This window comes from Hyaena hyaena, unplaced genomic scaffold (assembly GCF_003009895.1).
Source record: "Hyaena hyaena isolate Hyena2069 unplaced genomic scaffold, ASM300989v1 scaffold_182, whole genome shotgun sequence".
In the NCBI taxonomy this organism is placed as follows: domain Eukaryota; kingdom Metazoa; phylum Chordata; class Mammalia; order Carnivora; family Hyaenidae; genus Hyaena; species Hyaena hyaena.
The window spans coordinates 1,292,349-1,318,772 of record NW_024080814.1 but is presented as its reverse complement, the minus strand read 5'-3'; the positions used below and the strand labels follow the sequence as shown (position 1 = coordinate 1,318,772).

General features: G+C 40.3%; 1 protein-coding gene across 1 annotated transcript in view; it reads right to left on the bottom strand.

Annotated features, from left to right (window-relative positions):
• The window catches only part of TM7SF3 (transmembrane 7 superfamily member 3), a 37,232-nt gene that overhangs the window by 9,981 nt on the left and 827 nt on the right, over nt 1–26,424 (bottom strand). The window contains exons 2-6 of the mRNA XM_039240846.1: nt 15,996–16,150; nt 12,762–12,912; nt 10,800–10,920; nt 9,890–10,061; nt 5,589–5,766 (exon numbers count right to left, since the gene is read on the bottom strand). Of these exons, the coding sequence (XP_039096777.1) occupies nt 5,589–5,766; nt 9,890–10,061; nt 10,800–10,920; nt 12,762–12,912; nt 15,996–16,150 (777 nt within the window). The remainder of the gene's footprint in view (nt 1–5,588; nt 5,767–9,889; nt 10,062–10,799; nt 10,921–12,761; nt 12,913–15,995; nt 16,151–26,424) is intronic.

Here is a 26,424-nt window from a genome sequence, read left to right as displayed (position 1 = left end):
CCGCGTCGGGCTCTGTGCTGACTGCCAGCTCAGAGCCTGGAGCCTATTTCAGAGTCTGTGTCTCCCTCTCTCTCTGACCCTCCCCTGCTCACGCTGTCTCTCTCTCTCCTAGAAATAAAAATATTAAAAGAAAAAGAAAAAGAAAAAGAAAAAGAAAAAGAAAAAGAAAATCCAGTAATAAAGGAGGGCCAGGGGCACCTGGGTAGCTCAGTCGATTGAACATCTGACTTCAGCTCAGGTCATGATCAAGGGGTTAGAGACTTCAAGTCCCATATCGAGTTCTGTATTGTCAGCACACAGCCCACTTAGGATCCTCTATCCCCCTCTCGCTGCCCCTCCCCCACTTCCACTCTCTCAAAAAATAAAAACATTTGAAAGTAATAATAAAAATTTAAAATAAAAAATAAAACCTTAAATAATAATAATAGTAAAGGAGGGCTGGGAGACAGAGACCCAGGTGGGCATACAGTTGAAACAAAATAATAGCCATGAAACAAAACTGTTAAGTCTGAAAAATTTGTATATAAAAGGTTCTTTGCAGCTCATCATAACAAAAAAATTTTAAGATTTTTTTTAATGTTTTATTTATTTCTGGGAGAGAGAGAGACAGTGTGAGCAGGGCAGGGTCAGAGAGAGATGGAGACATAGAATCTGAAGCAGGCTCCAGGCTCCGAGCTAGCTGTCAGCACAGAGCCCGATGTGGGGCTCGAACCCACGAACCATGAGATCATGACCTGAGCCGAAGTTGGACGCTTAACTGACTGAGCCACCCAGGCGCCCCATCATAACAAAAAATTTTAACCAAAACTCACATTAAAAGAACATGTATTACACTATACGTCACACATGAACAAATTACTGCCCATCTTCATTACACATACTGCTTTTGAAAAAAATTGTAGCATTCTAACTAAAACTAAAACACAATATGCTTCATGATGCCAAAGAATCCCAAATCTCGTGGTCCTTAATAGGCACCAACTATAAATAACATGAACTGAAAGACACAGCTTACTAAACAGAAAAATGCACTTACTAAATTCACCATCATGACTCCTTTTGAGATAAACACAAGAAAATAAGCCCTGAACTAAAAATAAAAAAACGTGTATAATTTCACGTGAAAAATGTTATAAACCTGCCACAGATGAAAACACATAAAACACATAAGAATGCTCAGATGCAAATACTATGAAAACCTACATTTAAGTAAGACACAAGCCAGAATGTGCAGGGTATGATAAACAGCCACACAGCAGCGTTTCTGAGAACAAAGCACCCCAAAGAAAGATGAAAAAAGATAAAATAAAATGCCACATTCTGCTTATTTCAGACCTGTGGTTTAATGCTGTTCTATGATTTAATCTTTATACCACAAACATGGAGATCTCTGGGATGATTCGTTTTTAAATAACAATGTAGTGGCAGTTTCCAGTAAGTACAATCATCAAGGTTAGAAAGATCTTCTAACACAATAAAACCTGACACCCACAGTTAGATATTCCTCCATGATATTAGACAGCAGAGAGAAACTAAACAGAATGCCCTATCACACAGTACCAGGAAAGGACAGAAAAAAACATCCAGGTAAAACAAGAGAGCAAAAAGTTTCATAAGAAGCAGACCCTAGAGACAACACGAGGGGCGAAATGGGCACTTTTGGGGAGTAATGTAGACAAAGGGGTGAATGGATAAGGAGAATGGAAAACAGTCCAAGTTCAGCAGGTCTTCAATCATGACAGTATCACTGTAGGTTATGATACACAGGCCAAGGTCTTAATTCAAAGGCAAAGTGGGGGCACCCGGGTATCTCGCGGTTGAGCATCTCACTTGGACTCAAGTCATGATCTCATGGTTTGCAAGTTTGAGCCCTACATCGAGCTCTCTGCCATCAGTTAAGAACCTGCTTCGGATTCTATGTCTCCCTCTCTGCCCTTCCTCCACTTGCACTCTCTCTCAAAAATAAATATTAAAAAAAAAAAAAAGGTAATGTGGATACCTCCTCCCTATCCAAGCTCAGGAAGGACGTCCTCATATACATCAAGCTTGAAAATGGAGCAACAACCTGACCAACATTACCAGGAGGGGGTCAACCCTAGGTTGGGGGAATAGGAACAGAGCTCTCCTTCTTGGGCTAACACGTAGAGACAGACCCAGAGGAGAGGGCCTTTCTGAGTAGGAGGGCCTCTGGTGTAGAAGGGCTCAAGGCAAGGGGAGTAAAGGAACCCAGATGAGACGAAGTCTATCAGTGAAAATACAGAACTTAATCTGCCTGGGTCGCCTACACTGTATCTCTCCAGGATCCTGAGCATGGTGGTGGAAGACTGGGTGGGATGTGACACAGCCCTAATCCCCAGACACAGTCAATAGACTTCATTCTCTAGAGCAAAACTCTTTGATAGTGCTCTTTGGACTCCTCTCCAATTTCCTTCCTCCTATTAATTCTTGAACATACTCTGGTAAGACTTACCCCAGCGCTCCACTGAAACAGCTCTGACCAACAGCCTCCACATTGCTAAATCCAGCGGTCATTTTTCAGTTCCTAATTTCCTCCAAACACCAGACTGCCCAGCGTCCTTAGACCCCATACCTTTTCTACATTCTCACTCCATAGGTAATGCCATGTAGTCCATGGCCTTAAATGCCATCTATTTAATCTGATGACTTCCAAGATAACCTCCAGCCCGAACCTCTCCCCCGAATTCCAGCATACATATAACTGTCAGCCCCATGTGTCCATCTCAATGCTTCCTAAGGTTCTCAAACTGAACGTGTCCAAAACAGAACTCTTGACACATCCTCCCAACCCGGCTCCTCCAACATTCTTTCCTGCCTCAATGAATGGCAGTTGCTCGGGCTAAAATGGTAGTCATCCTTTTCACCTCTCCCAGCTGCCTTATCCAACCCACCAGCAACTACCCCTAACCCACTATTTCAAAATACATGCAATCACTCACTGGTCAAATCTGGGATGATATGAACATATATTTATGTGTATAAATGAATACATCAAATAGGGGAGAAGAGAAAGCTTTTCCTTACAACCGAATTCCAAATAATAACTGAAAAAATGATGAAATTAGAAAATTACCATTTGGCAACCACCTAGTAATGAATGTTCCAGGCAAAGATCACGGGATGCTACCCCCAGCAAGGGAGAGCTGAAGAAAAGGGTTATCTAGCTACATTCTCCCGCCCAAAAATACCTAAAGGGAAAATAGTTACTCTACAAAGAAGAAACCTGGTAGACACGACTAACCGAATGTGCAAAGTTATCACCACCAGTAATGGGACAAATAGATATGAAGTGCCTCCTGAGTAGGGCACAACATCACTTTTTTGTATTTTTGCCAAAAATGCAAATTGTGGATTTTTGTTTGTTTGTTTCTTCATTTTTGAGACAGAGAGAGACAGAGCATAAGTGGGGGAGGGGCAGAGAGAGAGGGAGACACAGAATCTGAAACAGGCTCCAGGCTCTGAGCTGTCAGCACAGAGCCTGACGCGGGGCTCAAACTCATAGACTATGAGATCATGACCTGAGCCAAAGTCAGACGCTTAACCAACTGAGCCACTCAGGCGCCCCTGCAAATTGTGGATTAAAAAATTTTTTTTTTTATGTTTTATTTATTTCTAGGAGAGAGAGAGAGAGACAGTATGAGCAGGGGAGGGTCAGAGAGAGAGGGAGTCACAGACTGAAACAAGCTCCAGGCTCTGAGCTGGCAGTCAGCACAGAGCCCGACGCGGGGCTCGACCCCACGAACCGCGAGATCATGACCTCAGCGAAAGTCGGGCGCTTAACCGACTAAGCCACCCAGGCGCCCCAAAAAGGATATACTTTAAAGGAATCATCTAAACACACATTAAGAAATCAGCAAAAGAAAAACAAACTAAATACAAATTTAGCAAATTGGAAGTAATTAAAAGTAAGAGTGTATGTAAACAAAATAGAGAATTTAAAAACAATAGAGGGAGTGACATCAATGAGATAACTCAATATGAAGTCNGCTGGCAGTCAGCACAGAGCCCGACGCGGGGCCCGAACCCACGAACCGAGAGATCATGACCTAAGCGAAAGTCGGACGCTTAACCGACTAAGCCACCCAGGCGCCCCAAATTGTGGATTTAATCATGAGGAAACATCATCCCAACTGAGGACCTTCTAAACAATAGCATCTACTCCTCAAAAAAGGTCAAGGTCTTTTTTTTAACGGTTATTTATTTTGAGAGAGAGAGAGAGGGAGAGAACAAGCTGGGGTGGAGCAAAGAGATAGAAGGAGAGGGAGAATCTCAAGCAGGCTCCATACTGTCAGTGCAAAGCCTGATGTGGGGCTTGAACTCATGAACTGCAAGATCATGCAGGTCAAGGTCTTAAAAGACAAAATGAGACTAAATAATTGTTCCAGATTGCAGAAGACTAAAGAGGCATATCAGTTAAATGCAACATGTGATCACATTTTTTAAAATAAAGGCCATTAGTGGAATGACTAAATTTGATAACATCTGTTATGCTAAAAACAGTAATGCATTAAAGTGAATTTTGTGAATTTGACCTTTTTACTAGGCTTACATAATAAGAAATATGTAAGGGGAAAAGGTCTTCATGTCCGCAACTTCTTCTCAAATGGCTCAAAGGAAAAAGTAACGTGTGTGTACATACACATGGAGAGCGAGTGCATGGGAGCGCACTATAGGGAGATATAGAGCAAACAGCACGATACGTTAACATTCCGAGCAATCTGGGTGAAGACTATGCAGAAATTCTTACTTTTTCTGCATCTTTTCTGTGAAGCTACTTCAGAATAAAATGTTAAGGACGCACACAGCACGATCTTGCAACCCCTCACTGCCACCATTCTATCTAAACCACTGTCCCCCTCTCTCACCCATACTACTACCATGGCCTGCTAATCATCTCCATTTCTGATCTTGCCCTGACTGTTCTCAAAAAGGCAGCCAAAGTGATCCCGTCAAAATATGAGTCGGATCACGGCACTCCCTGCTCAAACCCTCCAAAGCCTGTCCATTTCGCTCTGAATAGCAGCCCACGCCCACACTGTGACCTACAGGCTGCACCTCTCACCCTCCCCAGCCTCCTCCAGCCACTGTTCTCACAAGAAGGCTCCCATCTGAGGGCCTCTGTCCCCTCTGCCCGGCAGTATCGCCCAGACGCACGTGAGGCTCCCTGCCTCGCCTTAGGTCTCCACTCAATGGTTAGCTCCCCAGCATGGGCTTCCCTGGCCATCTCTCTCAAACCGCCCTCCCTCACTGCCTCTTGTTATCTACCTTCCCTACTTAATTTCCAGTTCTTCACACTCGTCGGTTTCTCACATGACGTATATTTTACAAATTTATCTTGTCTGGCTCACCTCCCCTCTAGCACACGAGCTCTGCGAGAGCAGGCGTCTTGTCTGTTTTGTTCACTGCTGGATACCTGTGCCTAGAAACAGATGGAATCATGTAGGGGCTCAAAAGGCATCTGCTGAATGAAGGCTGGACAAAAGCATTTTCTGATATTCTTCTGTTCTGTATTAGCTGACACAGATCTCTAAAGCTGAAGAAGAAATTTCAGTTTAAATCCATACACTCACCAAGGGAAGAACAATTGCCCTCCACGGCCTCAAAGCTGCAAGCATATGTGTGGGCAGGAACATAAGCAGCAGATGTATTTAGAAATGGGTCCCGAACAACGACATTATAAATGACACCTTGTCCTTGCAGGGAGGAGAAGGAAACAGTTGTCTTATCGTTAGCTGTGAGGGTAACCACCTGAAGCCAAAAATAATCTGTGATTAGTGTTCAGATTTTTAAAGCTGTTCTATTATAATCCCACCAACATGTGATATTACGTTGTAATAGTAAGTTACCATTCTTGTTTAAAATACACACCAACCCATTTAGCTCTGTCAAAAGATTGCTCTACACAGTTTATACATGCTAATATAAGGAAGTTCTTACATAAAATGCTTCTAAAGTTTCTGTATAGCATCAAATGTTAACAATGTAAGTAAAATATGATATAAAGTATAAACACTAGGACAAAACTGAAAAAACTTTTTCTCATCTGCTGGATTGTAAACAACACAACAGCAAGAACTATATTCTGCTCACTAGTCCTTCTTTCCTTATACTTTACATAATGCTTGGCACAGAGTAAGTGTCCAACAAATGGTAGCTATTACCACTAGCTATGGAACTGTCACAGACAAGTGTGTACTCACATCTCATAGAGAAGATACATTTATTTCTGTCTAGCAGACTCTGCAGTAAGAAAACGTCCCATACGGTTGTGTTATGCAATATTCTTTCACTTCAAAAACTCCCCTTTAAAGCTTATTTTTTAGGGGCACCTGGGTGGCTCAGTCGGTTAAGTGTCTGACTTTGGCTCAGATCACGATCTCAGGGTATGTGAGTTCAAGCCTCGTGTCGGGCTCTGTGCTGACAGCTTGGAGCCTGGAGTCTGCTTCGGATCCTGTCTCCCTCTCTCTATGCCCTTCCCCCATTCAAACTCTGTCTCTCTCTCAAAACTAAACAAACATTAAAGAAATTTTTTAAAAAATAACGCATGTTTTTTAGATAGTAATACATGTAAGAGAAGAAACAAAGGCCCTATACAGCCACAATACACAAATATGTTCCTACTAATAAACATTTAATAAAACATTTAATTTAAACATTTAATATTAGAGTTTCAGGAATAATTACAAGCCTCTTAGAAAACTTCTGTTTAAAAATATTGCTTAGCCTTCAAAAACATGTTTCTGGCAAAGAATTGGTCAAGTTCAGCAAAATGTTAACAGTACCTCTTACTCCCCCCAAATTATTTATGAATCACTCAACCTTACAGAAATGCTGAAAGAATAATAAAATGAATAAACTATATATACCACCACTTACATTTAACAATTGTTAATATTTTATATTTCTTTTTTTATTCCTCCCTCCTTCTTCCTATTCTTCCTGCTGAGCCATTTAATAGTAAGTTACAGATATCATGACATTTCACTTCTAAATACTTCAGTGTACACACCCTAAAACAGAGTTTTTCAAACCTGATGTGCCTATAAATCACTGAAAGAACTTGTTATAACTCAGATTCTGATGCTGTTGGTCAGAGGAGGCACCTGAGAGAGAGTCCACTTTTCTAGCACTCTCTCAGGTGATGCCAATGCTACCCATTCATCTACACTTTGAGTAGCAAAACACTAAGTGCAAGGGTATTGTCCTATAAATCCCTAATGTCTTCGTTAACCTAAGAAAGTCAATAATCTCTTATAATCTAATACACAGTCCATATTCAGGTTTTCCCATATGTCTTTTAAAGCTGTTCTGCTCCTTCACTATAATCCAACCATTTCATGCATGGTGTTTATCTCCAATCTCTGTAATCTAGTGTCATACTTCTCTTCACTCTCTCCCACCCATCCAATGGCTTTGAAGGAGATTAAGAGCAGTTTTCTTACAGGGGCATCTGGCTGGCTCAGTTGGTAAAGCATGTGACTTTTTTTAAAATGTTTATTTATCCATTTTGAGATTGGGGCGGGAAGCAGACAGAGAAAGAGAGAGAGAGAATCCCAAGCAGGCCCCACGTTGTCAGCGCAGAGCCCAATGCAGGGCTTGAACTCACAAACTGTGAGATCATGACCTGAGCAGAAACCAAGAGTCAGATGCTCAATGGACTGAGCCGCTGAGGAGCCCCAGCATTCAAAGCAACTTTTGATCTCAGTGCTGTAAGTTCAAGCCCCACACTGGGTGTAGAGATTACTTAAAAATAAAATCTAAAAAAAACAAAAACAAAAAAGAAGAGCAGTTGTCTTATTCCACAATCCGGATTTATCAGATTGTGTTCAAGGTGTCCAACTTGTTCTTTTATACCATGTATTTCCTGTAAACAGGAATTCCAGTGGACTGAATTCAGTTTGACATGTTTTGCTAGGATACTTCATAGATGATGAGGATGATGCCAGAGTGTGCCATATGTGCACATAACGGAAGCCAACCTGCTATCAGTGAAGCTGACTGACCGCGTGGATAAGATAGAGACCCTCAGATCATTCCACTCCAAAAGCAGTTTTCCCTTTGCAATGAGAGTTAATCTGAGTGTGCTACTTAGGCATCCTGGGACTATCCTGTTCCCCAACAATCTTTCACCTGATGACCCTTGCCTTAATTGGTCTCCTGGGGTTCAGAGAAAGGTGATTTTCTCATACTAATACTCCTTCTACATCTATTGGCCAGCATTATTCAGTAAAGAGCTTTCTCTCATCGACGAGGATGAATTACAGTTCCTCTTTCACAAAAGGGGGTGTAAGTTCCTTTCCTGTATCAATTTCCAGAGTAATCTGGTAGAAGAAATCTCCAATGATAGCAACTGATGAGTTTTCTTTTTCTTTCCTTTTTTTTCTTTCCTAATATCAGTATGGACTTGTTTTTATTCAAAACTTATAAGCAATCATTACTCTTTTTGATGACTAAATTGTCCCCAAAGTCAGCCAATATAAATCTCTTCAAAATCTCCAGTCTTTCGGACACGCCCTCATTAGTCACGGAGGGTTTCCTTGAACCCTGAGAATTCTAACAGTATTCTAACTCTTAACTAAAAGTTAAAAAGTAACCTGAAAAGCTCCTGTTATATGAATCCCTGTATTCTTCATGAGAATACAAATGATCTTCAAAATTTTCTATGTAAAAAGGCAACTGGTAAACTTATCCAAAGAGCTTCCAAATTGTGAATAAGCACAGTGAGTTTTCTTGTATAAGGCTCCTTCTAAGCATATGACTGTGACATCCTAGGTGACACGGCAACAAAATGAGATCTCGCTCTGCAACAGACTGAGACCGTGGGCTAATCACGTATGCCCTGTTTCACTCACTGCTTCCTACCTAATGAGTAACCTATCAACCCTCTGAGAAGAATCAGCAGTCTATAAATACTCTACCCATTAACCATTAGACTGAAGATGAACTTGTGTACTACACTGCTATCATGTACCTTTTAAGACATAAATCCTGCCCTCTACAAAAATGATCTATACGGTACATCTCAAATTTTAATATGCATAAGAATCACCTCAGGATCTCAAAATGCAAGTTTTGATTCAGCTGGTCCTGGGGGGAGCTAAGGAGTCTGCAATTCTAACACGCTCCCAGGCGAGGCCAGTGCTGCTGGTCCGTACCCCACACTTGGGATACCAAGAACTTACAGGGGTTCAAAAGGTCAGAGAAAACTTTTGCTCAAAGTCAGACACTTAGAGTTTGGGTTTAAATATTAATGACAACCTGTAGGCGCCTGGGTGGCTCAGTCGATTAAGTGACCAACCCTTGGTTTTAGCTCAGGTCATGATCTCAGTCTGTGGGTTTGAGCCCCAAGTCAGGCTCTGTGATGACAGCACAGAGCCTACTTAGAATTCTCTCTGCACCCCCCCCACTCATGCTTTCACGCTCTCTCTCAAAATAAATAAACCTTTAAAAAATATATTAATGACAATACATACACCCTTAAACAGTTTCTCATTGTTTTTTCTCAAAACACTGTAACTTTGACACTTGCCAAAAGTTTTTATCTCATGGGTTATGGGCATACATAGAAAATCAATACCCACTTCTATCCATAGCTCAAGATTACCAGGTCACATAGGTGGCAGCAACTAAACTGTAATATAATTTAAAGCACCTCCTCAAAAGTCAGCATTACTCTGGGACATCACTAACCAGATGATAATGAAATAAAGGAGAATAAAGTGAGAATCCCAGAAAGACCAAGGACACAGTAAAGAAAGACGCTCCCAGTCGCTTTGCCCCTTCTCAGCTCTTACAAAGGTGCCACAATGTGGCCACACAAGTTGCTAAGAACCAGATTTACCAAAAAAAAAAAAAAAAGAACCAGATTTACCTTGACAGCATTGGCCTCCACCTGAGGCACCTCGGCCATTCTCTGCAGATGCTTCAGCAACCCGTCTTCGGTGAGGTCATTCTCAGGCAGAAAATACTGATAGACATCATACAGCAACCTCCACCTAGACTCCCGTCCCGTCCCAATGTCACAGGGCGGAGGATCTGCGCCTCTAAAGTCAACCAACAAAACTGAACATCAATCTCTTGTGGTGCATGTCCCATCTACAAAAGGAACCAAAAGCTCAAATTTCAAACTTCTGCATCGATTCCAACTGTGGCATTGTGAAAGAAAGTAGCACTGAGAGGCAGCATGGCTAAACAACCAGATGCTGATGTCGGTCAGGCCTTTAGTGAAACGCCAGCCTCGCCACTGTTAGCTAGGTGTGTGCAGGCGTGTCACTGCATCTCAATAACCCTTAGGAAACCACCCCACCTCTTCCTAATAAAACTGCTTGGATTAAATGGCCAAGAACACAGAGCACTCAGCACTCCGGATGATGCACAAACAGCACTCAAATGTTACTCAACGTTAGCTATCATTACTATTAAAGTAGAAACTAAGGCAGAGTTTTAATTAAAACAATAAAATCTTTATGGAAGTATAAGGGTGTTTCACGGCTTCAGAATGCTTTCCATATTCAAAACCGTTTACAGAAACTAAATGTACTTCTAAGCTCACAACAGACACTCAACATCTGTTGTTCCTAAGAGTAGAAGGGCCACTGTTAATTGTAACAGCTTGAAGTATTACTTCCAATGCTTAAATTACCTCCATTCCAAAAAAAAAAAAGTGAACAATTCAAGTTTACTAAAGAGAACCATGGATTTTGAAAGAGTTCACTGAATCTACGTAACAGCTGGTCATGCATGTCCTAAAAGCAGTTTTAGGAGACAGGAAATAGACATACCTTGCATAGCCAAGGTTTGCTGGGGCAAATTTAATAGTTGTCTCAAAGAAATTATACTCCAAGTAAATGTTGGGATCAATATCTAAATCAAACTCCAAATTACAGCCTCCAGGGAGAGGATCTGGATGAAAAAAGTTAAGTTACTCAACATAGAATTCTTATATATTCAAATTGTACTCAGAAAAACAGACCTCTACTCTGATGAGAACTTCCCATAGGAAGCTAAATAAATATAATAGAGCTTCTGGTTGTATACCACCATACGAACTGAGATTAAAGAAGGAGAAGTTAATTGAGGTTTAGGGCACTGGAAAAGAGGTCAGCAAACATTTTCTGTAAAGGGTGTGATAGTGAGTATTTCAGGTTTCACATGCGTGGCGGTCTCTGTGGCAACTACTGAGCCCTGCCCTCACGGCACGAAAGCAGCCACAGGCAATACGTAAGCAAACAAACTCATCCAATCAATCACTCCCACAGTTGGGTCCTAGTTTCCATAAACTGTGGAATTCTGGTGGTTGACTTGCCCTGGCCAGATCTGAAATGGAGAAACCCAATGTGTGCCTATGTTTCAACGTTGCTCTTCTTTCATACTCTCCTTTTCCTGCATTTACAAATCTTTACCACGCCCAAGAAAAGGATACGGATTGGAACTGAAGCTGTACTGTTCGTGATTTTTCTTTGTACACTGTCCTCAATAAAAAGTCAAAGTCTCTGGTTTTCCTTTTCTAAATAAAGTATCGTTCGCTACATATAACACTAAGTAAGAGTGGTCTAAACTTCTTCACCTCACCTACACCCCTCAACCGCTGTAACCTAGTGTTCACCCCCACTGTGCCACTACAATGAACGTCACTGAAGGCCACTGCTGACTCTTCACTGCACTGACTCTTCACTGGACACTTTTAGTCACTTCCTTGACTTCTCTGCAATGTACTACTTATCACTCCTTACTTAAAGCAGAACCTCTAGGCTCTTCTCTTACTTTCTTGACTCTTCCTTAGTCTTATGCTTCTTCCTCAGTAGTTAGCATCCCTGAAACATTGCCTAACATGTGGTAGGCACCTGAAAGTATCTGCTATTATTTTTTCCAGCTAAGTCTCTAAGTACGTGCCTGGACAACCTTACTCCCTTCTCTGGCTTTTACTAAGAACATTTTAGTTGGACATCTAACCTCAGCACTCCACTCCACACCCTTAAACTCCCTACTGTGCCTTTCCATCCCGATGTCCTATAAACATTTCGGATTCATTGTGTCCCAAAGTGAAGTCACCTAAACCAATCCAGCAACACAACTCTATCTCAACTTTGCCTATTTTGCATCACTGTCTCCTAGCTGTCCAAATAGGAAGCCTATGTTCCTCCTTTTTATACTCCATAATCACTGGTCATTGTGTCTTATCAGTGCTATTTTCAAACACCTTCTTACTTTGAGTGCTCAAAGATATGCTGGGTCTTGATTCGGCTATGCCCTCTCCAAACCACTCCTCACACAGCTTCTAGAGTTAACCTTTTGACAGCTAAAATACAGATCATTCCTGGGCTTAAAAGCCCAATGCTCCTTCAGAATAGAAGGTAAACCTTAAATTGTACATAAAGCCCTTCACACTCTGGCTCCAGCCACACCAAGTATTGTGCCGTTCTCCAGATACTCTCCATCTTCTTCCATGCCTCCCTCTGCCTGGAATAATCAGGTAAAGTGGTAAGGACTGTGCCTTGCCTTTCGGTTAATGCTTCTTCAAGGGTTCCTTAAATCTTTTTTCAATTAATGACCCCATTCTACTATGCCCCTACCTGGGCTTTCAATCATCAAGCAATTATCTGATTTCTTTGCTGTTAAAATCTTTGATTCAATATACTGTACTTGCAATAAACCCTTTTAAAAGGATTATAGTTTTCCCTGAATTCTCATGAAAAAGTTCCATAATCTGGAGAGTAAATAGAAGTCAAAGACAGGAAGGTTACCTCTTTCTGAGTAGGAGAGTGGAATGGCCATGTTTTGGACAGGCTTAGCATCTAAAGTCTGCAAATACAAAGTGCACATACTCTGCTCTGGTCTAAGAATGAAAACCAGTCCTTTGTCAGTGCCTGTTCCTGAGGTACTGGGCAGGAGAGTCTGCAATAAGGAAGAAAACAGCCATCGTGAATAAGGAGTTGAGCTAAATAATTAAATTCCAGACTTGATCTAGTATACATGTCCTATTTCATACTTTCTCAAAACAAGAAGGAACAAACACAGACCTTCCTTATATAATTAAAGAATTCTTTTCACGCCCCACACGTACACATGGAAGAACTATTTAAATATATGACGTTTGGTAGGAATAGCAGATGCACTTGAGTGAAATTCACTTGAATGAATTTCTCAAGTTTTTCAGTTCCCCAGATTAAGATTTCCTATGTCAGGTACTATGACTACTGTCAAATGAAAAAAGCAAACAGTGCAGTAAAGAATTTGGTGTCCTTTATTCAAGGAAAGACAACCGACAGAGAGCAGTGTCTCACAGGCAGTAAGCTCCTGCTTGCAGTTCCTGAGGGACTGGGGGCAAAGTGAGCTTTATAGCGTTAGAAGCAGCAGAGCAGAATCAGGGCATGATCGGCTAGGACGCCAGGGATTTCCCTCCAAGGCTAGCAGGTCCCATTTCCTAAGGTAAGCGAGCTAAAACAGAGCTGGAGCACTGTGACCAGCACGTTAGGCTTCCCGGACAGGGGGAGTACAAGCAGACTCAGGTTTAGATTTGTGACATGAACCAGGCCACTGAGGCGGCCTCCACTTTGTAGGTCCAATATACAAATTAACTTTGTCACTACAAAGGCAAAAACCCCTACAATGGAAAGGTGTTTTTTTAATAAGTTGAGTATAATTGATAAATTATAACCTACACATAAAGAATACTATAGGAGTCCTGGGTGGCTCAGTTAGTTAAGCATCCGACTCTTAGTTTCAGCTGAGATCATGATCTCACGGTCTCATGAGATCTCCATGGTCCTTGGGGGTTCAAGCCCCTTCAGGCTCTGCACTGACAGGGCAGAGCCCATCTGGGACTCTGTCTCCCTCTATCTCTGCCCCTCCCCTACTCACACTGTCTCTCTCTCAAAATAAATAAACAAACTTAAAAAAAAAAAATACTATGTAAGTATTGATACACACAGGCACTTGCGAAACCATCACCACAGTCAGGATTGTGAACCCATCCTCTTTATGCTCTTTCTAATCTTCCTTCTCACCCTTCCACTCAACCAGCCCCTAACTCCATCCCCTAGCCCCAACGATCTGGAAAGCTTTCTGAATAACAAAATACTAAGAGGTAGAAGACTCAGAGTGTTTTCTTAAAGCTAAGGAAAAGGGAAGAAAAAGCGCCAGACGTGTTTCAACTTGACAAGCCTAAGGAAAAATGACTCAAATATTAATTGACGAACTGCCTTGTAAACAGTTTCAAAGAACCACCTGCTCAGATGAGACCTAAAACGATCCAAAGTGCCACACTTCCTCTGGAAGGGCACTGGAAACAGGCACTATTCTCTTCACATGGAACACCCATCTCTAGAGCTCTGTGCAGCTCTGGTCATCATCTTCTCAGTAGTACAAACACAGTGACAACTATGGGGAGCCCAAGAAAGAAACATGATTATAATTCTGGATAACTAAAATCTGCTCTGCCTGAAAACAGAGGCCCAACATGCTGTTTGTTCATTCAGGCCACTTCAGTCACAGTTATGTGGACATGCCTTTGTCCAAGCTCTCTTTCCTCAAATGTAAAAACACACATTATAACTACTCTGTTGAGCTGCTGTGACAATTAATTACATGGAAATTACATGGAAACCAAACACAGGGGTTCCTAACTAGGCGCCACAGGGGCTCAATGAATTTCCAGAGGTCCGCATGAAATTATACAAACGTATCCATATGTTTTGCTGGGTAGAGTCCAGAGATTTTGGCAGATCCAAAGTCTACAGCCCCAGGAGAGCTTAAGAACCCCTTGTAAGCATGCAAAACAAAAAACAAAAAAACAAAAAAAACAAATGCCTTTTTTCTCAATCCTTTCTCTTCTTTCAAATATTGTCTTTGCTGTGATGTTATTAAGATGGAAATCATCTGTGTAGCATTTTACTAAGTCTCCTATGAAAGGGCCTGAGTAGGAAGTTTCCTTTGGAATTTAGTGCCAGAAAAAAAGCTTAGCTTCTCTGAGGAACTGGCATAATGTTTCCTTCAAGAAAGTTATGATGTTTAACAAGCTTTGATCTCTGCTCTGGCTCCAAAGAACTCAGGCAAAATCTGAGTGGGGGTCATAAACACCATTAATTCTTGCAATTTACATAATTTATTCCTTCCTTTTCTCCTTGATCAAACTCTTCCATTTCTAGCCTATTAAACTACCAAATTCACAATTTCAAAACCTTCATGCCAGGGACAAAAAGAAAAGAATGCAAATATACCAAATATTTAGTATGAACGGTAGTCTGACCAATGCCCATAGAATACATATGAATTGAACTAAGACCACTTAGTTTAGCAAATTCCAGAATATTAAAAGATAGGCTTATAACAACAGATAGGTTTAAGATGAATAAAAAACAGCATGACTTCATACACAATAAAATTCATTTATTAGAAGGGGATCATATAGGCTGAATATAAATAGATTTATAAAAGATTAATGTAAATGGCAGATCTTTAATGAGTGAAGCTAATCCAGGGCATCTGAAAAACTCCACAGAGCACTAGGCTAGATGACCTGATTGAGTGCTGGGCTTCTTTTGTTCCTGTAAGACTTCAAAGAATGAAGTTGACCCTACAAGGGTCTTAGTAAACGTAGTAAACACTAAATGGCTGAACAATGATAAAAACCCATTAAAATGTATTCAGAGGTAAAAATCATTGAAGACCCAAGAGAGTAAGAAAAGGAAAAGGTGAGAAATCACATGCAGATAGGAGACATCTGGCAGAGGCCATCCTCCCCCCAAACTCAGCACTTACCCACCCCCTCTTTAAGTCAGAGGTCACCACACTCAAGAAAGAGACACAGACACATGCCTCTTAGCCAGTCTAAATCACTAACTTGGCCAGACCCGATCTTGATTTTTTTCTCTTTTAAGGGCATAAGGTTAAACATAAAGAGGCATCCAATTCTAATGTTTATACTAAATACAAGACCCTCAAATATGGAGATTATAGAAATTACTTTCTGTGCTTACCTTAGAAAAAGAAATTGTTGTATTCTGATACTGTGAGTGTACTTGGAAAATAAGAAAAGACACATTGCTGGAAATATGACGCAAAATGGCATCCTCTGGAAAGGGCCTGTTGAGCTCGAAGTATCTAAACTTCCCTACAGAAAATTCAAGAAGACCTACAATGGGAGAAATATTCCATTATAACATCTGTACCTGTAATATCAATTTGTAGAAATCACATATGTAAGCATACATGCATTGCTTATTTAATCCTCAAAAAACCTGAAGAGAGAAATACTATTACTAACCCTATTTTACTGATGAGGACAAATTGGCTTAAAGAAGGGAAGCAGCTAGGGGCGCCTGGGTGGCTTAGTTGGTTAAGCATCCGACTTTCACTTAGGTCATGATCTCACGGTTTGTGGCTTCGGGCCCCGCGTCGGGCTCTGTGCTGACTGCCAGCTCAGAGCCTGGAGCCTGTTTCAGTCTGTGACTCCCTGTCTCTCTGACCCTCTCCTGCTCACGCTGTCTCTCTCTCTCTCTCCTAGAAATAAACATTTAAAAAAAAAAAAAAAAAAGAAGGGAAGCAGCTAGTAAATGGTGGAACTGAGAAAATGGGAGGTGTTTCAAAAGATGTAAACAATACTTAAGAGTGCTGAGGATGCCCAAGAATGCCCAAGCTGTCCAGCTCCCAGAGCCCAGAAAAATCTCCCACTGCAGCAGCAATAATAAGTATTCAAAATAGAGCTCCGGGGTGTGCCTCGCTGGCTCAGTCAGTAGGGCATGAGATGTGATTGTCGTGATTTCAAGGCCTTGTGTGGCAAAGAGTTTACTTTAAAAACATTCAAAAAACTAAAAAGAAATTAAAAGACAAGAGCCCCTGAATTTAAGGATTTAACCTTAAGGAGGTACTAACAACTATGAATACACTGATATTAAAACCAGCACTAGGAAGTGCCTGGGTGGCTCAGTGGGTCAAGCGTCCAGCTCTTGATTTCGACTCAGATCATGATCCCCGGGTCCTGGGATGGAGCCCACGTTGGGCTCTGAGCTGAGCATGGACCCTGCTTGTGATTCTACCTCTCCCTCTGTCTTTCCCCCAACTTGTGCGCACGCGCTCTCTCTTGCTCTCACTCAAAAAAAAAAAAAAAAAACTTAAAGGACAAAGTAGAAAAAAAATTTTTAATTTAACAAAGATGAAACAGAGTTGGCGAGACAGGTTGTAGGTCACTAGCGTTCCATAGTAGAACTGTTTTATTATAGAAGGAAATTAAAGTCAGTGGGTGGTAAAAGAGAAAACTAGACATTAAATAACTTCAAACTTATTCTTATGCACCATTTCCCAAACAGGCTAATTTTCCACACTTTTTTTTTTTTTTTTAATACAAGCACTTCATCTGGATTAAAAAAAAAAAGACTATCAACAATGGCTAACAACAAAAAAAACAAAACATACAAATAACCCTATGATGAGAGCAAACGTTACTCTCCAAAAATTTCCCAAATTGCACTGATGCCATTAGATTACCTTCATACTTTTATAAATGATAGAAAAGAATTTATTTGTAGTTATGATTTAGTTTCTAAAACTCTAAAGAAAATTTTAATACTGGTAACAATGACAAATAAAGATGGCATATTTCCTCCTATTTATGTTACTCGAAACACATTTTACCTTTTATGTAGGAAACTCCAGTCAGAATACAGGTAAAAATATTAGGATGTATTTAACAGTACCTGGGTAGCAAAGTCTAGAAAATGTGAGAGGTTTTCTTCTCCCTTTTATAAGGGGAAAAAGAAAAACATTTTTACATTTTCTAGGCCTTCCCATCATCATGATTATTTTATCAGGATATCAAATTATACATAAAATTAAGCAGATCTCAGTAAGTGGCACTAAAAATATTGCATGTAATGTATTTTGGTCCCATCTATTCTCTGTTTTCCAAGTCTTAAAAAGTCCACAAATTCTTGTCTGTCAACTAAAGTGGTATGTTTTTTGTCCTAGGAATTAATTGGATTTCCACCCTTTAACTCCCTGTCCAATGCACTTAACTCATTTTTTATCTTGCATTTTTTTTAAACTCCAGTGTCGTTAACATACAGCATCAGGTGTAGCATTTAGCTCATTTACCATCCTGCCTCTTCTAGTTGTATTTCCAGTCTTTGTTATTTTTGTTTGTTTTGCTTTTAGTTTTTCCCTTTTCTTCCCCATTTTCTCTATTTGACAAATACTTAGGAAGTACTTATGGACTACTTGCTCTGCCTACTGGGTACTGTGACCAAAACTGGTACAAGTAAATTTGTAAAGGTTCCTCAAGATTTCTGTAATTCTCACTAAATTTGCCTCTAACTATATCTTAGAAACTGTTCTGATAATCTGTAGGGTGTCTCTCTCCCATTAAACAGGCTTTGAATTAATACTCTAGCAGAACCTTTAACAGCCTTGGAAGAGATTAAAGTTATCAACTAGTGAAGTCTTAGTGTCAAGCTTTTCTTAGCCTTCCCTTAACCTATCACACAAGGGTGAAAATTAATCACAACTCAGAAAGACTTGGAGAACCGAAGTTTCCAGTGCTTTAAAAGACAGTAAGGAAAGACAAGACCACAGAAATTAAAATATATAACTAAACAGCTGGTAACTTAAAGTAAATAGGGATATTGAAACTAGGTATCCCTGTGAGTATAGGAGTATATTTTAAGTGATTTTTCTTTTCTTCACACATCTCACTGTTTATCAAATTTCTGTAGTGACAGTGAGAGGTTCTTATCAGAAAGAAACTGGACAATTTGAAAAAACTTACATTCTTTTTTTTTTTTTAAATACTTCCATTCTTGATGGCACTCGAAACACAGACTGTATCTCTTCATCTCAAACTTATAAAACTGGAACACACCCCAGACAAAAATGATGACACTCTCTCAACACTTTTGTCACTTGTTTCGTTTTTACCTTAAATTGGTAATATTTGTCCAGATAATACATAACCCCTAATACAGAAAGGTAAGAAATGTAGAGAAAATCAGTATCTCCAGCCAAGTATACTGTGCAGAAATAATCACTATTAACACACTGATATATATCTTTTAGGACTTGGGCAGATATCAGATAATGAGTATTTTTTTTTTTTTTAAATATTTTTATTTATTTCTAGGAGACAGAGAGAGAGACAGCGTGAGCAGGGGAGGGTCAGAGAGAGAGGGAGTCGCAGACTGAAACAGGCTCCAGGCTCTGAGCTGGCAGTCAGCACAGAGCCCGATGCGGGGCTTGAACCCACGAACCGCGAGATCATGACCTAAGCGAAAGTCGGACGCTTAACCAACTAAGCCACCCAGGCGCCCCAGATAATGAGTATTTCTATCTACATACATGGAAAAAGAAATATAAGTATGTTTGATACAGCCCATTTAATAGGACACGGTTATCTCTGCACATCAACATAGATAATTCTAGCTTTACCATTTTAAAAGTTATTTCAAAATTTTAAAAATTAAAAAAAAAAAAAACAGGGGGGTTCCTGGGTGGCTCAGTTGGTTGAGCGTCCGACTTCGACTCAAGTCATGATCTCGCAGTTTGTGGGTTCGAGCCCCTCGTTGGGCTCTGTGCTGACAGCTAGCTCAGAACCTGAAGCCTATTTCAGATTCCGTATCTCCCTCTCTCTCTGACCCTCCCCTACTCACGCTGTCTCTCTCTCTCTCTCAGAAATAAATAAAAACATTAAAAAAATCTTTTTAATAAAGTTATATAATATTCCATTCTGTACGTAACCATTAACTCTTCAACAAATCCTCTACCAATGAACATATAGGCTGTTATCATTCCAGCATAAACAGAAAAATAGTTGTTTCTGTGAGAGTCTTCTAGAAAGCATATATACATATCAGGCAGTAAAACCCATTTGAGGTTTTTGCTGTGACAGTGTTAACAGATCACCTTTGATCCTAAATGGATAAACCACCTAAGAAGTCTTGTTTTCATTAAGAAAATCAGAAATGGGGGCGCCTGGGTGGCTCAGTCGGTTAAGCGTACAACTTCGGGTCAGGTCATGATCGCATGGTTCGTGGGTTTGGGCCCCGTGTTGGGCTCTGTGCAACAGCTAGCTCAGAGCCTGGAACCTGCTTCAGATTCTGTGTCTCCCTCTCTCTCTGACCCTCCCCTGCTCACACTGTCTCTCTCTCTCTCTCTCAGAAATCAATAAAACATTAAAAAAAACTTTTTTTAAAAAAGAAAATCAGAAATGAAAACGGCCATGTGAAAATATATAATGACCAGGACCATAACATTAAGTTACAGTCTCTGCTTCTGACTTCAAGGAAAAACACCTGGTTACAACTTTTTAATTTAATTTAATTTTAAAACGCCACTTTTATTGTGAACTAGATATCCAGACACTGAACCTTTTTCTAGACTCTCTGTATAGTTTATCTGAAAAGTTTTTGTGCATGAAATAAAATATGCTTAAATTACCAGAGCTTTAGGAGGCAGTTTTGATATACAGTAGGACCCATTACCCTTCATTGTTCTTTTTCAAAAGTTTCTTGGGCTCTCCTTACAAATCTACCCTGACAGATCAACTTTAGAATCAATCCAACTCCATACAATATGCAATCTAGTTGTGGGGAATAAGCTTAGGAATCCCCCGGGGTTATACCAACAGGTTAACACGGCCATAGGATGCTCACACATGAGTTTGGGTAAACATGATCGGCACACCAAGAATAGATAGTGCAAAGGCACCCCAAGAATAGGTAGGTGATGAACCCCCAAAATAGAGAGGGGTGGGCAAAGGCCCAAAATAGCAACAGGCGCAAAGGTTCCCTATACAAAGGTATATGAGGTAAGCAAGATTAGACAGGGCAAAAGAGCCCCCCAATTTTGTACTATAGCAGAGAAGCTGCTCTCACAGGAGAATAGGGCCAGGTTAGGCAAAACAAGTAAACTCGACTACAGACCACTGTGCTGCCGGCGAAGCAGCCCAAGGCCGAGATGGTTAACAAAAGAAAAGATGTCTTGTTAACCCGGCTATTCCCCCAGCTGTCTTCTCCCCTAGGCTAGCTAAGGTAAAACAGACAGGGCGCCTCCTATCTGCCGTTAACAACCTCTGCCCATCTGCCCCGCCAACTTTCATCTATTACTTCCTGGATTTCCAAAGGCTACAGAAAGATGACGTCTCACTCACCCTCTTTCCCTAATCAAATGCCTGTAGCAAGAACCAGGCAGATGCCAGATAATAAAGGAGACACTGTACTCATGATTTAAATAACTGCTCACTTGACTAAATAAGTAGGGGTATTAAAAGGAGGCGCCTCGGGAGGGGGGGGATGGGCATAGAGGAGGACACTTGTGGGGATGAGCACTGAGTGTTATGTGGAAACTAATTTGACAATAAACGATTTGTAAAAAAATAAATAAATAAAAAAATAAAAGGAGGCGCCTCTGAGGGTGTATTGTAAATGATTTTTTCTTTGCACATGTCCTTGTTTTTCAAATTTTCTATAGCGCTCCTGAGGTGTCCTTATTAGAAGGAAATTCTCATACAGTGGTTACCCACCCTGGCTGTGTATTACAATCATCTGGAGGTGCTTTTTACAATTTTTTTTCTAATGTTTCTTATTTATTTCTGAGAGAGAGAGAGAGACAGTGTGAGCAGGGGAGGGTCAGAGAGAGAGGGAGACATAGAATCTGAAACAGGCTCCAGGCTCTGAGCTAGCTGTCAGCACAGAGCCCGACGCAGGGCTCGAACCCACGGACTGTGAGATCATGACCTGAGCCGAAGTCGAACGCTTAACTGGCTAAGCCACCAAGCACCCCTGGAGGTGCTTTATAAATCTATGGCTGCCTAAGGCCCTATCCAGACCAGTTAAACAAAAATCCAAGGGGTTGGGGTCCAAGTGTCATTTTAAAGATTTATTCTAATAATATACATACAGGGGCACCTGGGTGGCTCACTTAAATGTCCAACTCTTGATACTGGCTCAGGTCATGATCTCAGGGATCAGCTCCTGGGTTCGAGCCCCCTATTTGGGCTCTGTGCTGACAGTGCAGACAGAACCTGCTTGGGATTCTCTCTCCCTCTCTCTCTGCCTCTCCCCTGCAGGCGCGCTCTCTCTCAAAATAATAAACATTAACGAAAAAGGAAATAATATCCATAAAGAGAAGTGAACAAAGTTTACACTGTCAGGTGAAGAAACAGTATTCTACCATCTTAGAGGTCTTCTGGCCCATTTCAATCACTAAGCCTTCCCTCCTGCCCAGAGGTACTATGAGCCTAACTTCAAACAAATTGATGGGCTTTATCTGTTGTTGAAATTTAATTAAGTGGAATCATACAGGGTGAATTCTTTTGTTTCTAGCTTTTTAAAATCAATACCATCTGTGAAATTCATCTAATCTACTACAAGTAACCACGATTTATTCCTTTTCATTGTTGTACACTTCATAAAAGGAATATACCACAATTTACTTATCTACTCTTCTATAATCAACATTTGGATTATTTCTAGTTTGAAGTTATTCTGAATTATAGTACGAACGCCAAACATTTTTTGTATGTCTCTTTTGGTACACATATGTACACATTTCTATTGGGTAGAACATAAGAGTAGAATCATCAGATAACACAGTATACTTAGGCTCTGCTTTCGCAGATACTGCCTAACAGTTATATCACATGGTTTTGCCATTTCACATGCCATCAACTTGTGCAAGAGTATTCTGGCTGCCCAATAGTCCCAACACTTGGTACCATCTGTGTCTCTGCTGGGTGCACACTGGTATCTCACTGTGGCTTCAATTTGCATTTTCCTATTAAAGATATTAATAACATTTTGGTTTGTTTATTGGCTACTTGGATATTCTCTTTATAAAAGGGTCTGTGTTCAAGACTTTTGTCCATCTTATTTATTTTAATATTTTAATGTTTTATTTATTTTTGAGACAGAGAGACAGAGTGCAAACAGGGGAGGAGAGAAAGAGAGAGTGACAGACAGACAGACAAATGCAGAATCCGAAGCAGGCTCCAGGCTCTGAGCTGTCAGCACAGAGCCTGAAGTGGGACTCAGACCCACAAACCGTGAGATCATGACCTGAGCCGAAGTTGGAGGCTCAACCAACTGAGCCACCCAGGCGCCCCAAGACTTGTGTCCATTTTAAAAATGAAACTGTCCTGACTGAATTTTAGTTCTTTATACATCACTGATATGAGCATTTTGTCAGTAAATCTCCCATTCCTGTAGCTCGTTTCCTTTACATTAACAGGAGTTTTCATTTTAATGTAGGCCAATTTCTTGGGTTTTTCTCTTATGCTTAGTCCTTTTTGTAGCATTCTAACCCAATCTTTGCCAACCTATTCTAAGACTGTGAAGATACATTCCCCATGTTAACTTCTAGACCTTTGGTTTACCTTTGATATTTTAGTCTAAAATCAATCTAAAATTTAAAAAATAGTAAAATAAAATCAACCTAAAACTGATTCTTATATATGGTATGAGGCAGGGGGTTAACAGGTTCATGTTTCCATGTGTATACCCAGTTGACACCACAACCTTTATTGAACCAGCATTTCCTTACAAGTCTGCAATCTGACTTTTCACATGAGTCACCACATGTGTCGGTGTGTTTCTGGACTCTGACTTGTATTCCAGCGGTCTATTTGTCTCTCCTAACACCACCAACATTACCTTGTCTTCACTTCTACCCCAGATTTCTTTTCTCTTCAAGATTATCTTGACTATTTTGGGCCATTTTTCATTTCCATATAAATTTCAGAAAGCAGTTTGTCAATTTACACACACACACACGCACACACACACGCACACACACAAACACGTTGCTGGGAATTTGACTGCAATGGTGATGAAAGTATTAACTTAGGGAAAAATAATATCTTTATAACACAAAATTTTCTACTTATCCCTCTACTTATTTAGCTTCTCAATTTATCTCAAGAATGTTGTATGGTTTTTTTCTGTAGAGGTCTTAATATTCCATTATAATTATCCCATAATATCCCATATTTCTTACTGCTACTGAAAATTCATTTTTTTCTTTTAAATTTTAATTTCTAGTTGTCTCTTCACCAATCTGCCTTTTAAAAAAGTTCTCCAGGGGCGGCTGGGTGGCTTAGTCAGTTAAGCGTCCGGCTTTCGCTTAGGTCATGATCTCGCGGTTCTTGGGTTCGAGCCCCGCGTCGGGCTCTGTGCTGACTGCCAGCTCAGAGCCTGGAGCCTGTTTCAGAGTCTGTCACTCCCTCTCTCTCTGACCCTCCCCTGCTCACGCTGTCTCTCTCTCTCTCTCTCTCCTAGAAATAAATAAAAACATTAAAAAAAATAAATAAAATAAAAAAAATAAAAAAGTTTTCCAAATGATTCTAATGTTCACTCAGGTCTGAGAACGCCAACACAATGTTTGATGAATTAGGAAAGGATAAATACATTTTTTTCCTATTCTTAGTTATCTTTAATCTAACGTCTGTGTGAAAATCCTTTGGCAGTCTAATAGCCATTTCACAATTTTTACAGAAGATTGCATATTCACCAAACTATTTGTGGTTAGACACTTGGCTATGCAGGCCTTTGTTTTATTTGACATTCTGGTGCCTAGTACAGTACCAGTCACATATGTGGCACACAATAAATGTTTGGTAAATGAGTTATGTCCTCAGGCAAGTAATTTACTTCCCCTGGGCCTCAGTTTCCCCATGGTGAAATGGAGATCATGTACTGCATAGATCATTTGGCTGCTAAAAGGATATAACAAACAGGGGAAAAAATTTTAAGCTGTCCAATGCTACACAATATTGTTATTAACTTCCATTAGCTTTCTAGTATTTCAGAAACTCATGTCCTTATTAAAAAAAAAAATTAAAGAAGTCAGACATTCAATGTGGCCCTACCAATAAACTATACATGCCCAAGATGTCCACCATAAGCATCAAAATGAGAAAGAGACTTCCACAGAGTGACAAGGAAAAATACTGAAAATCAAGACTTTAATAACCATACAGTTTGGCAGAAATTGCATTTAACTTCTACTCAAAAACAGACATGTATCCAAAATATATCCTGAAGAAGTTAACAGGAACTTAACTTCTCCTCTAACCCATCTGGAAAAGGATTCACCAGCAACATTTTATGAGGCATAATTAGATCTTATGACTTTGGGCGTGGGAAGGAAAAAGTCAGCACATCAAACGATATTACAGACAAATGGCTAACATGGAGACAGAGCACTCAGGCCGTGGCTCTCCTCTAAAAAACAATGGCTCTGCTTTTTCTGCCAAAGATACTGTCTGCCATCTAACCCACAGCCAGGCACTCTTCTCTGTTTTTCATATCCCCCCTCCATTCTTATCCAGGGTAATTCTTCTTTCTAATAATTTCTTTCTAAAAATAGCTGCCCAATCCTAATCTTCTCCTTTCTTTTCCCACTCTGATCCTAAACTCAAACCTTAAAGTTATCCAACTCTTTTTTTTTTTAAATAAAATTTACGTCTCTGTGCTTTGACACAATCAAATTCTAAATCTGTAAAAGCTTAGTCTTCATAATTCTCTTCAGATGAACTATTAAAAACAGAAACAGTTCAGATACTTAAGTTGGTTGGCATTCAACTGCGCCTCCCCATTTCTCATTTATATCTTATGCACTGTCATTAGCTCCAAAAGCTGAAACACAGAAATGTACATACTACCTTTCACATCTTTTAAAAGAGATCATTTGCAACTAAGTATGCAAATGGCCCTCTACCTTATATTTAGCACTATGGATTACACAAATGCTAGGTAGGTATTAAATACAAAAGTACAGAACTAGAAAAGATGTGGATCATAGCCCTCCTCACTCAGGATCCTTGATCAACTACAAATTCAATCTCTCAAATTCCTCACCTGTTAAAATGGAGATAGCATCTCCATTACCTGCCTCATAAGGTGACTCTGAGGAATGAGAATTCACAGAATTAAGTGTAAAGCACCATACTAAGTAAAAAAATATTCTTACCGGAGCGCAGCTGTGTTGAAGTGGAAGGGCCATGCAAATTAAAACTGCACCAAGACACACTTGGGTTCAAACATCCCCTGTCCCCCTAGTAATTGTTCACCTGTGGATTAAGCATCATCTAGGGCCTCGGCTTCATCCTCTGCCAAGCATGGAGGATAATTACCTCCTAGGTTGTGAGGATTAAATTACAATGCTATGGAAAGCACCCGGCACAGACAGCACGTGGTTAATGTTAGTGCCCTATTATCAACAAGGCTATTTTTTCTGCAAAAACAAAACTGTCCTTTTCAGGTTTGGCCTTGAGTCCTATGCAACGATTCTGCGATTCAGTTTGCACAAGAGCTTTGCAAACATGAGCAATCAGGAACACAACCACACTATTCAGAAAATACACTGGTTCAGAACTGCAACTCGTCTCAAGTAAGAATGTGATTAACCTCACGGAAGAGCACA